This window comes from Acomys minous (assembly GCF_964271855.1).
Source record: "Acomys minous genome assembly, chromosome: 2".
Classification (NCBI taxonomy): Eukaryota; Metazoa; Chordata; class Mammalia; order Rodentia; family Muridae; genus Acomys; species Acomys minous.
In genome coordinates this window covers 84,642,499-84,655,209 of record NC_140484.1, presented here as the reverse complement: position 1 = coordinate 84,655,209, position 12,711 = coordinate 84,642,499, and the positions used below count along the sequence as shown (strand labels likewise).

General features: G+C 56.8%; 1 protein-coding gene across 2 annotated transcripts in view; it reads right to left on the bottom strand.

The window, feature by feature from the left end:
- LRRC4B (leucine rich repeat containing 4B) overlaps positions 1–12,711 on the bottom strand; it is a 40,741-nt gene that overhangs the window by 10,065 nt on the left and 17,965 nt on the right. The window contains exons 1-2 of one of the 2 annotated variants that reach the window (XM_084770936.1): positions 11,669–12,243; positions 9,109–9,446 (exon numbers count right to left, since the gene is read on the bottom strand). In XM_084770936.1, the coding sequence (XP_084627062.1) occupies positions 9,109–9,411 (303 nt within the window). In that variant the 5' untranslated portion in view covers positions 9,412–9,446; positions 11,669–12,243. Of the gene's footprint in view, positions 1–9,108; positions 9,447–11,668; positions 12,244–12,711 lie in introns of those variants that run through there. The other variant, XM_084770937.1, reaches the window with a different exon arrangement.

The window sequence follows — 12,711 nt, the reverse complement described above, 5'->3', positions numbered from 1 at the left end:
CCCAGGAGGAGGAAGAGTACCCCAGGAGGAGGAAGAGTACCCAGGAGGAGGAAGAGTACCCCAGGAGGAGGAAGAGTACCCAGGAGGAGGAAGAGTACCCCGGGAGGAGGAAGAGTACCCCGGGAGGAGGAAGAGTACCCCGGGAGGAGGAAGAGTACCCCGGGAGGAGGAAGGGTACCCCAGGAGGAAGAGAAAGAGTACCCCAGGAGGAGGAGGAAGAGTACCCCAGGAGGAGGAAGAGTACCCCAGGAGGAGGAAGAGTACTCAGGAGGAGGAAGAGTACCCAGGAGGAGGAAGAGTACCCCGGGAGGAGGAAGGGTACCCCAGGAGGAGGAGGAAGAGTACCCAGGAGGAGGAAGAGTACCCCAGGAGGAGGAAGAGTACCCCAGGAGGAGGAAGAGTACTCAGGAGGAGGAAGAGTACCCAGGAGGAGGAAGAGTACTCAGGAGGAGGAAGAGTACCCAGGAGGAGGAAGAGTACCCCGGGAGGAGGAAGGGTACCCCAGGAGGAGGAGGAAGAGTACCCCAGGAGGAGGAAGAGTACCCCAGGAGGAGGAAGAGTACCCCAGGAGGAGGAAGAGTACTCAGGAGGAGGAAGAGTACCCAGGAGGAGGAAGAGTACCCCGGGAGGAGGAAGAGTACCCCCAGGAGGAGGAAGAGTACTCAGGAGGAGGAAGAGTACTCAGGAGGAGGAAGAGTACCCCAGGAGGAGGAAGAGTACTCAGGAGGAGGAAGAGTACTCAGGAGGAGGAAGAGTGCCCCGGGAGGAGGAAGAGTACCCCAGGAGGAGGAAGAGTACTCAGGAGGAGGAAGAGTACTCAGGAGGAGGAAGAGTACTCAGGAGGAGGAAGAGTACTCAGGAGGAGGAAGAGTACCCCGGGAGGAGGAAGAGTACCCCAGGAGGAGGAAGAGTACTCAGGAGGAGGAAGAGTACTCAGGAGGAGGAAGAGTACCCCAGGAGGAGGAAGAGTACTCAGGAGGAGGAAGAGTACTCAGGAGGAGGAAGAGTGCCCCGGGAGGAGGAAGGTGGCTGTGTTTGAGAACCTCTTGGTTACAGTGTTTAAGGTCAGGGCATAGGATGGGTGGGGGTGGGACTGAGGTCAAAGGAAGGGCATATTATCCCATGGTTGCAGTCCCAGCATGCTGGAGGGTTATGGGAAGTTACAGGCCAGCCTGGGATAGAGAGTAGAACTGTTTCTCCCCCCATCCCCCTCACCCCATCCCTCCTACCCCACCCCACCCCCACCCCACCCCCACCCCACCCCACCCCACCCCCACCAACACTGTACAAGATTGAGGACCTAAGTTCAGACTCCCAGAAGCCACATAAGCTGGACAAAAGTACTCAGGCAACTGCACACTTAGTGGTTTACGACAGAGTGGACCAGAGGGCCAACTCCAAGTGTGTCCTCTGACCTCCACAGGTGCACTGCAGCCCTTGGGCACTTGTGGTCACATGCAGGAGCACACAGCCACACAAGATGGAACCTCCCCCATTATATATTTTCCAATTGTCAACAAAATGTTAGCATCCTCCCCACATGAACAAAGAAGATCACAAACGACCCAACCCCCATACACACGCCCCAAACCGAACCAAACCACACACACACACAAACCAGGCCCTGGGAGAGACATAGTTGGTAAGGAGCTTGCCCCCTTGGCAAGGCGGCTGGAGTTTGCTTCTCAGAACCCATATAGAAAAGAAAAGAAAAGAAAGACAAGAAAAGAAAAGAAAAAAGGAAAAAGGAAAAAGTGCCAGGTGTGGTGGCAGGTGTTTGTGGCTTCAGCCTGGGATCCTGGAGTTCACCATGCAGGGTAATGACCACCCTGACAGCTGAGCAGCAGGGTAGCGAGAGATATCCTCACAGGCCGAGCTTGCTACCCAAGAAATAGAACCTAAAGTTGTTCTCAGGCCTCCCCACACACATGAGGAACACACACACACACACATGCTCACATATACAGCATGCACACACACACACACACAGCACCACACACCACATGTACAGACACACACACATAAACACCACACACACACACACAGACATACACACACACACACATACACACCACACACCACATGCATATACACACAGCACACACACAAACACACACACACACACACACACACACACACACACACACACACACTCTGAAGAGTGTCAGGGGTGGGGCTATCTCTCAGTTGGTGAAGTGTTCAGGCAGAATGCACAAAACCTGGAGTCCATGCCCAGCACTACATAAAATAGGTGTGGTGGAACTTTTTTTTTTTTTTTTTTTTTTTGTCATCCCAGCCTTTGGGAAGTGGAGGCAGGAGGATGAGGATTTCAAGGCACAGTGAGCTCAGGGCCAGCGTGAGATGAACGGAACTTTACCTAAAAGAAGACAAAGAAGAGGGTGGGAAGAAAAGACCTCACCCAGTAAACGGTTCAGAGAAGAAGGCAGCCGTGTGGTCTTTCCCAGGCTCCTTCTGTCAGGTGTGCTTGCCTCCCTTACCTACAGCAGGGGCTCTGCCACTAAGCCACACCCAGCCCCTTACTGGGGGAGCCTGGGCAGGGCTGTACTGCTGACTACGTACACCCCAACTGCCTTTTTACATTTTACATGGAGAACTAGCTTTGCCAAGTCTCCCAGGCTGCCTCAACCTCCTGAGCACCCGGGAAGCCAGGCCTCTGCCCCACCGGGCTTCGCCCCTGCGACTTCCATCTACTTGTCCCAAGCAGAAAACATGCAAGGCTCTCGGTGAACAAATATTTAGAAGACAAAACATCATGGAGAAGTTAAATTCCCCACATAGAGCCACCTCGAGGGAGAAGCACAGGTAGTATTTTTGTATGTTCTCTGTGAAGTTTTTCTTTAAAAGATTTATTTATAGCCGAGTGTGGTGGTGCACACCTTTAATCCCAGCACTCCGGAGGCAGAGGCAGGCGGATCTCTGAGTTCGAGGCCAGTCTGGTCTACAAAGTGAGTTCTAGGACAGCCAGGGCTATACAGAGAAACCCTGTCTCCAAACAAAAAACAAACAAGAAGGACTTATTTATTACTAGGTGTATGGCATTCTGTCTGCATGCATGCATGTACATCACACAGGTCCAGTGCCCACAAACCCGGAAATGCAGTCAGATCCCCCAGAACTGGAGTTTCATGTGGTTGTCAGCCACTCTGTGGGTGGGTGCTGGGGCCTGAACCCAGGTCCTCTGCAAGAGCAGCAAGTGCTCCTAACAGCTCGGCCATGTCTCCCAAGCCCTTCTCTGGAAGCTTTAAATGCCAGGAGATCATTTGGAGTTCCTCCTTGTTTTTTTTTTTGATTGATCAATTGATTGAGATGGAGTTTCCCTGTGTAGCCTACCTTGGCTTTAAACTCCTGAAAATTCTCCTGCCTCAGCCTTCTGAGTGCTGGGATGTCAGTTGTGTAGCCCCACTCCTTGCTAACAGCTTGGTGTTATATATGGGGCTCTTCAAAGTGTCTTAGGACCTTCTGAGACTCCGTGCAGAACCCACAGGGAGCTGGGGGCGGATGAATACCTTCCTTAGCCATCACTGTGCTGAAGAGCATGGGGTAACCCACTCCCCAGGTTTTTGCAGTGTGGGATGGTGGTTGTTAGGAAGGGAGGGAAGTCTGTTTCCTTCCAGTGGTGCATGGGGGAAGGACGGCACCAGCGCCGCTGTAGAGGCAGCTGCACTTTAAGTTAAATGCACACATGGCCGGAAGACCAGCAATACCCGGCAGGAACCCATCTGTGGAGATCACGCTGCAGGGCACAAGGACTAAGTTCAGAGCCCAGCACTCACATAAAGAACTAGGTATACAGTTTACAGTCATGATCCCACACCAGCACAGAGAAATGGACATACACACACACACACACACACACACACACACACACAGAGAGAGAGAGAGAGAGAGAGAGAGAGAGAGAGAGAGAGAGAGAGAGAGAGAGAGAGAGAGAGCGAGCGCGTGCGGGAGCACAGGAATGTAGAGACCAAGCATGAGCATCAAAAGATGCTTGTGGGGGGTGGGAGGGAGATGGGGATGGGAGAAGGCCAGGTGGAACAGCTTCTGTGGAAAGAGCTTCCCACACCTCAACTTCTCCAGGGCTGGGCCTGTCACCTGGCCAGAGCAACCCTGAGGCTGCAGGTTCTGTTAGGTTGTGGAGTCCAGCCCATCTGGACAACTGGGGTCCACCGGGCAACTACTGGTTTAAGAAAAATAAAATATTCCGGGATCCACCCTCAGCTCCACAAACCGACCAATCAACCAACCTAAATAGAGTAAAGTCAAGTGAGAAGATCACCCTTCTAGCCTATGGGGCCCCCCACTGTCCCAGCCCTGTGCTAAACACTCTGCCTTCCACCTACACACATGACCATGGTGGCCACATTTGAGACAGGATCCCATCAATACCCTGAGAGTCCGTCCAGTGCCCCTGCCCCCTGTGTGGCACTCCCAGGCTAGGCTCTGTGGGAACAGGTGGTGGGAATCTGGGAGTCTTTCAGGCCTACAGGTGCTGGGGCAGGCTTGCAGGTGCTGGGGCAGGCTTGCAGGTGCTGGGGCAGGCTTGCAGGTGCTGGGGAGGCTTGCAGGTGCTGGGGAGGCTTGCAGGTACTGGGGAGGCTTGCAGGTGCTGGGGCAGGCTTGCAGGTGCTGGGGCAGGCTTGCAGGTGCTGGGGCAGGCTTGCAGGTGCTGGGGCAGGCTTGCAGGTACTGGGGAGGCTTGCAGGTGCTGGGGCAGGCTTGCAGGTGCTGGGGCAGGCTTGCAGGTGCTGGGGCAGGCTTGCAGGTGCTGGAGGAGGCTTGCAGGTGCTGGGGCAGGCCTGCAGGTGCTGGGGCAGGCTTGCAGGTGCTGGGGCAGGCTTGCAGGTGCTGGGGCAGGCTTGCAGGTGCTGGGGCAGGCTTGCAGGTGCTGGGGAGGCTTGCAGGTGCTGGGCAGGCTTGCAGGTGCTGGGGAGGCTTGCAGGTGCTGGGGCAGGCTTGTAGGTGCTGGGGCAGGCTTGCAGGTGCTGGGGGAGGCCTGCAGGTGCTGGGGGAGGCCTACAGGTGCTGGGGCAGGCCTGCAGGTGCTGGGGGAGGCCTACAGGTGCTGGGGCAGGCTTGCAGGTGCTGGGGGAGGCCTACAGGTGCTGGGGCAGGCTTGCAGGTGCTGGGGCAGGCTTGCAGGTGCTGGGGCAGGCTTGCAGGTGCTGGGGCAGGCTTGCAGGTGCTGGGGCAGGCTTGCAGGTGCTGGGGCAGGCTTGCAGGTGCTGGGGGAGGCTTGCAGGTGCTGGGGGAGGCTTGCAGGTGCTGGGGGAGGCTTGCAGGTGCTGGGGGAGGCTTGCAGGTGCTGGGGGAGGCTTGCAGGTGCTGGGGGTGGCTTGCAGGTGCTGGGGCAGGCTTGCAGGTGCTGGGGCAGGCTTGCAGGTGCTGGGGAGGCTTGCAGGTGCTGGGGAGGCTTGCAGGTGCTGGGGAGGCTTGCAGGTGCTGGGGCAGGCTTGCAGGTGCCTGGGCAGGCTTGCAGGTGCTGGGGGAGGCTTGCAGGTGCTGGGGGAGGCTTACAGGTGCTGGGGCAGGCTTGCAGGTGCTGGGGGAGGCTTACAGGTGCTGGGGCAGGCTTGCAGGTGCTGGGGGAGGCCTACAGGTGCTGGGGCAGGCTTGCAGGTGCTGGGGCAGGCTTGCAGGTGCTGGGGGAGGCTGGCAGGTGCTGGGGGAGGCTTACAGGTGCTGGGGCAGGCTTGCAGGTGCTGGGGGAGGCTTGCAGGTGCTGGGGCAGGCTTGCAGGTGCTGGGGGAGGCTTGCATCTGTGCTCAGGTGTCTGATCTTGAACTCTGACCCAGCAAGCCCAGTTCTAGGATTGAGGCTGGAGCGATGGGGGAGATGTGGCACAGCCATCTCCTCTTGCAACTGAGAACTGAGTAGTTTTTCTTTAGTGCTTACTGTCACCGTGCTGGGACCCAAAGGCAAGGTGAGTGCTTCAGATGGAGCCATACTGCCCACCTCCTCAACCCTTCTGCTGCTGTGGGTAAGGTAGTGTGCATAGCACCTCAGAGCGTGGCCATCCAGCCATGTAACTAGTCTCTTCTTGATGACAGAGACCCTATGATTTTATCAGGCCACACCGGAAGGCAGGCCTGCTGATGCATGCCTGTAGTCTCAGCACTCTGGAGATGGAATTCAACGCCAGCTTGAGACACATTGTGAGAATCTGTTTCAAAAACCCTAAAGCAAGCCAAATCTAGTGGCATAGGCCTGGCATCTCAGGTCCTCAAGTAGGTAGGAGGCAGGAGGATGACAAGCTCACAGTGTGCCTGCCTAGGCTATACAGTAGGTTCAAGGCCAGCCTGGGCAACTGACGGAAAAACCTGTCTTAAAATAAAAAGTGAAAAGAGGGCAGGGGCGTGGCCAAGTGGTAGAGCTTAGAATCCCCCAGTGAGGAGCAGGGGGCGTGGCTCAGAGGTAAAACCTCTGCCTAGAATCCCCCAGGGAGGGGATGGAGGCATGGCTCAGTGACAAGAGTCCCTGCCCAGCATGTTGCAGGCTCTAGGTTCCCTCCTCAGTACTGCAAAAACAAAGGCCCGGCACTGACAGCTCCAAGAAAGATGTTCCTGGGTGCATCACCAGGTGCCAAATCCCAACCCAACATTAACACTGTGATTCTTATTTCTGAAAAGAAAGCAGGCTGAGGCCATGGCTCAGCGGGAAAGTGCTTGACGCAGAAGCCGGAGGCCCAGAGTTTGCTCCTGCACCCATTGAAAAGCCAGGCGTGGCCGGGGCGTGGTGGCTGGTGTCCACGCCTTTAATTCCAGCACTTGGGAGGCAGAGGCAGGCGGATTGCTGGTCTACAAAGGAGGCCCAGGACAGCTAGGGCTACACAAAGAAACCCTGTCTTGGGGTGGAAAAGAAAGAAAGAAAGAAAAGGCAGGCATGGTGGTGGATAGCTGCAACCCCACCCCAGCACTGGGAGGGAAGACAGCACAACCCCTGAGGCTTGCTGGCCAGGTAGCCTAGTGATCCCTGCCCTCCAGTTCAGAGAGAGAGAGACTCCACTTCAAAAGAAAAGGTGAGGAGTAATTGTGGCTTTCACATGAGCATGCACATAAACACCACACACACACACACACACACACACACACACACGGCAGGAAGGGCCCTGAGGCTACACTGGGGACATTGGCTGAGGGACTCCAGACAAGGAGAGCTGTAGGGCTGCGAGAAGCTTCTGTCTCTTCGTGTTTATCTAGGTGTATTTTCTAGTTTTCCTAAATTAATTTGTATTCATTCTGTAATAAATAATTAAAAGACGCATTTACATAAGCCCAGAAAGGTATGAAACAAATGTAAATAGGAGTTATTTATATCTGGGTGGTGGGATGTGTTGATTTTTAAAAAATATGGATAATTAAAACCATTAATTTTTTTCTTTTGTTGTGTGTTGGTTTATTGGTTGGATTCGAAACACGGTCTCTCTGTGGCCCATAGAGAGGCCTGGAACTCACTACGTAGCGCAGGTGGCCTTCACCGTCACCCTCCTGAAATTATAAGCACACTGCTGTGCCGAGCCAGCATTTCCCGAGTTGCTCTCGAGGCAGCTGGTGGTCCCGTCATTTGGAAGGCAGGTCCTTGAGGGAGGCCAGGCCCACCTGGCTTTCTCTTCTGGATCTCAGCTTTTAGGAAGGTCAGTAGCCTCCACGGTGCGGGGTGTGTGACATATGACAGTGTTCTTGTTTCTATGGCTACTTTTCATCCTTTGATGATGCCCATTTTGGGGCAGAGGGTCTGTCCCTAGTGAGGGACATGGATAGCCCAGCTGAGGCTGCAGCTGGAAAGATGTGGGTGCAGACGCCAAGTGAACTGGCCAAGTGACCTAGAGCCTGTTGGAAGCGGGAGCTGGTGAGGTGGGCCTGTCAAAGACATGGCTAACCCCAGGGGCAGTGGTGGCACTGTGGCATTGTGTCTCACGCATCTCTGGTTCATCCATCCTGGCTTTCCAGACACTCAGAAAGGGCCTGTGCCCCTGAGGGCTTCGATTCTTTAGTGTCTGGCTCTCCAGTAGAGTTATGTGGGGCCACCGACCCCTCTGCTGAGGACTGGAGGTTTGGGACCTTCGGTGAGGGTCCCTCTTCTCTCCCCTCTATATAAAATGGGTACAAGGCAGTCTGCATGAGGACTTGGGAGTTGACTAGATGCCTTTAAAACGGTGGCCTTCAGCCAACTGTAGTGGTTTTATAACTGTAATCCCAGCACACAGGAGACTGAGCTAAGAGGGTCACTACAAGTTGGGGCCAACCTGGGCTTAAGGGCAGCCTGAGATATGGAAAAAGTTGCAAACCAGCCAGTGATGTGGAGTGAGATGCTGATTCTATGTCAGATAGATAGATAGATAGATAGATAGATAGATAGATAGATAGATAGACAGACAGACAGACAGACAGGCAGGCAGGCAGACAGACAGATAGCTAAATGGAAAAGCAAAACAAAACCCAAGAACCGATCAACCAGCAACAAAATCCTCACTTGGGTGAGCCCTCCTCCCCCATGTCTGATGACAGCGGCTGACAGTTAGACAGGAGGCCACTGAGCACTCAGGGCAGCTCCACCTCAGCCGCCCGCTGAAGAGACAGCTTTCCAGTTATTGTCGCCGCAGAGGTGGGAGGTGGCTCCTGACAGCCCTCTCTGCCACCAGCACAGTCCCTGGCCTCGCTGTGCACCAGCCAAAGACTAACTAAAGTCACGTGCAGCCCCCACTGGCCATTATGCTAGTGCAAACCTCAAACCCTCAACCCCTTGGTCCCCATCATCCATCCTTCTGGCTCCTCAGGACGGAAACAGCCCCCACTTTCCTAGAAGAAGGCTTTGAGGTTTTCTGGGAGATGTCACGGCAAGCCAACACCAGCGAGGATGAGATAGAAAAGCCTCTCCTGGCTACCTCAAGGCACCTTAGCCTGTGGTGTAGGGGCACAACAAGCACCCCAGGAAAATGCACACAGCCTGCATAAATACATCACAAAAGGTGGGCGGGGTGAGGACACAGAAACTGGTGTGCAGACACCAGAAAGCCCAGGGTGAGAGGGATGAGGAGCAGAGGCTTGCGCCCCTTGTGCCTTGACCAACCAGTGACAGAGGCGGGCTCACCTGGATGCTGTTCTCTTGCAGGTTCAGGTAGCGGGTGTTGACAGGGATGCTGGCGGGCACCTCGGCCAGCTCCCTCCGCGTGCAGATCACCCGGCTGGCCTGGTTGCTGCAGGAGCAGGCTGCTGGGCAAGAGGTGGCTGGCGGGGAGCCTCCTCCAGCGGCTGAGGTCACAGCCACACCGCCCCCACCGGCCCTCAGGGGTGGGGAGAAGAGCCACAGGAGCAGTAGAGCCCCGTGGGGCCAGGACATCCTACCAGGTGGCAGCAAGGGGCACCGGAAGCCGCGGATGTGGGCGTGCGCCATCCTCAATGTTCATACTCCGAGGGCACGCTGGGGGGCTGTGGGAGGAGAAAGTACGTTTGGTCAGTAAACATCATCATCGGGGACTCAGGTTGCTCAGGAGGACTCATCAGGCTCAGTTTCCCCAGAAGCCCCAACCCCTGCTCAGAGGGAAGGATGCTGGGCCCATCCTTCCCTGGGCCATTCTGCAGAAGGGATAACTGAGGCAAGAGAGAGGACATCTGTGCCCAAGGTCACTTGGTTAGTAAATGGCAAAGTCAGCTAGATTCAAACTTAGATGCTGCCAGGCCTGCGGGGTGCAGGGCTGTCTGTTCAGCTGCTCAGGATGTCAAGGCAGGAACATGGAAAGTTCCAGGCCAGCCTGGGCTGGAGAGTACACTGAAGGCCAGCCTGGGCAATGCAGTGAGACCTTGTTCAAAACTAAAAAGGCAACATGTGGCTGAGTGGTGGAGCACATTTCCGGTGTGTCCAAAGCCCTTGGTTCCCCCCCCCCAGTACTGTAAAATTTTTTTAAAAAAAATTATGCTTTTGCATTGATCTCAGACAGTAAATATGTAGAGATAGAGGGAAAGATGGCTGAGGTAAAGGCCCTGCCGGGGAGAAGCTCAAAGTCCCATCACACCCAGCCTCCCTTCCACCAGCCCCTCCTCCTGCAGGGCTGGCTCCCTCCAGGTGTGACAGCCCCAGCCACAGGGGCCCAGCTCTGTGGCCCCTCTTTCCCACCCCTCACTCTGCCCAAGCTCTGGAGGAGAGAGGAGGTGGTTGGGCTTCTGGGAGGAGGTGAGAGGCTGTTGGGAGGGGGGGTGACAGTCCTCGCCCTGCCCTGTGGTGGCACAGTTGGAGACTATAGCGGTGGCTCTGTGCTTCAAGACTGCAGGTGCTGTGAGGGAACACGGGCCTGTGGTGGGACCTGTGCCAGCGGCTGTCTGTCGCAGGATGGGGCTGAAGGAGCTGATGGAGAGGGAAGGGGCAGTCGGGACCCCATGTCTCTGCCTGGGGAAGTCAGTATCACCGTACCCTTCCAGCTTGTCCCCAGCTTTCCTGAGCCCCAGGGTGGGAGGGACTCGGGCTAACCAAATGGGGCTCGCAGGAAGGACAGTAACTGCAGCCAGCACAGCAGGCGCCGCCCCCAGCCTGTGGAGGGCCAGCGGAAGCTGCCGGACTGTGTGCCAGGCCATCTCAAGGCCCACTGGGTGGCACAAGGGGTTTGGCCTCAGGATTTACCCTCTGGCTTGCAATGGCCCCCTCCACACAGCGTCCCCAAGTGGACACACACACACAAGAGTCCCCACGAGACAGGGAGGGGGGACCCCATAGACATGATCACCCACCCACTCATACAATCAGCAGGGGCAGACACACCCTCACACACGGCCTCTCCAATCCATGGACACAAGGCTGCTCCCCCCCCCCACACACACACAGGTGCGCATGAGCGCGCGTGCGCGTGCACACACACACACACACACACACACACACACACACACACTTCTGCAGCCTCCAAGATTTTAACCCAGATAGAAATGTGTGTGCCGCTGTGTGTTGGAACAAGTGTGTGAAGGCAGGGCTGGAGAAGATAGGGGGTGATACAGGGAGAGACAGAGACAGACCAAGGAGCAGTGACAGCGATGGTGAGAGACATAGAGACAGAGATAGTGGGGGGGGGGGGGCGCGAGGGAAGGCAAAGACAAAAACCGGGACAGAGAAAGACAGAGGCCGAGAGACCTGAGACCGTGACAGAGAGGCAGAAACAGGGAGATAGACAAGAAAAGAGACACGGAAATGAAGAGATGGCCCCAGCAACCGAGACAGAGACATGAGACATGCGAGAAGCAGAGGATGAGAGTGAAACAGACAAAGACAGAGGGTCCCCTGCCTCAGGGCTGGCCACCAGACCCTGCCCTATACTGGCCCATTTCAGCAGGGGGTGTGGGGGGTCTTTGTTCCCACACATGTGGCCAGTGAGCTTTCTCATCAGCCCACCCTGGGTCCACTATTCCCACTTCCTGAGGCTCTGGCAACGGCCAGCTGGGGGACCCTCTAAGCCGAGGGTCTGGTGCGGTGGTGGTGCTCACTCGCCCGGCCCACCATCCCCCCAGGCCAGCGCCCGCCGCCGGGTCTCCTCCCCCACGAAGGCTGCCAGTGCACACCCCATCTAGGCTTCTGCAGCAGCTCCCCACCCTCCCCTCCCGCCTCTCCTGCCACCATCTCCTTGTCCTTGTCTCCCGCTCCCAGAGCATGCACACTGAGGGACACTCACCCTGGTGGCTTGGCTTCCGATGGCCTTCTCTCTGTGCCCCAGGCCCCCCCCTCCGCATGCCTGCAGTTGCCCCGGGGCCCTGCCACCCCGGCTTCCTATTGCTACCCGTTGAGCTTGTGCTGGGGGGGGGGGCGCAGGGGCTTCTTGGGTCTCCCTGCACCCCCCCCTTCTGTTGCCCTCCCCACCCTCTAGGGGAGCGTGGGCTTCTTCTCTTGGCCACCACACAAGCAAACCCTTGCCTCCTCTGGTCCTTTGCCCCCCACTTCTGCTCCCCCCACACCAGCTCCCTTTCTCTTCACTCAGACACAGCCTCTGCCCCTCTCCCCAGCTCCCCCCGACTCTGTCTTGCCTCCCTGAAGATCACTAGACCCCTAGTCTGTCCGTCCTTCTCCTCCACTGTCCCCTGTTACCCTGTCATTTCTGGGAGCCTGGCTCAGTCAGGTTCCCACTGTCCGTCTGTCTGTCTGTCTGTCCTGGGGCCTGCCTCGCCGTCCCTCTCCCAGCTCTGCCTTGCTCCCTTTCTCTGCGATTACAATTTCTAGTCACACGGCAGTGCAGAGCCCAGCTCGCTCCCTCCCCGCCCCCTCCCTCCTTCTTTCTCTCCTTCCAGCGGGGAGGGCGCTCCCTCCCTCCTTCCCTCCACCCTCACTCGACTTCCCCCTCCCAGCTAGCTCAGCCAGGGGGTGGCCTCCCCCTCCCCCGCTAATCAAAGGCTCCGTTATCTAATTAACCCGTTGGTTCTGGGCAGTCAGGGAAGGTCGGGGGAAGCGGGGGAGGAAGGTTGTCGGCTGTGCTGCCAGGGGAGAGGGGTTTGGACTGTGCCAAGCTAGAGCCTCATGGCACACACACACACACACACACACACACACACACACACACACACACACCAGCTTCAGCTGCAGAACCAGGCTCGGCCGCGTGGACTCCATGCCGCTGGACCAAGACATCCCCTCACGCATCCTCAGGGTCTATCCTGGCACCCCTGTGTCTGTTCTAGGGCCCCCTCCCCCCAACCGCTACCTCATGGACAACTGATTTAACCC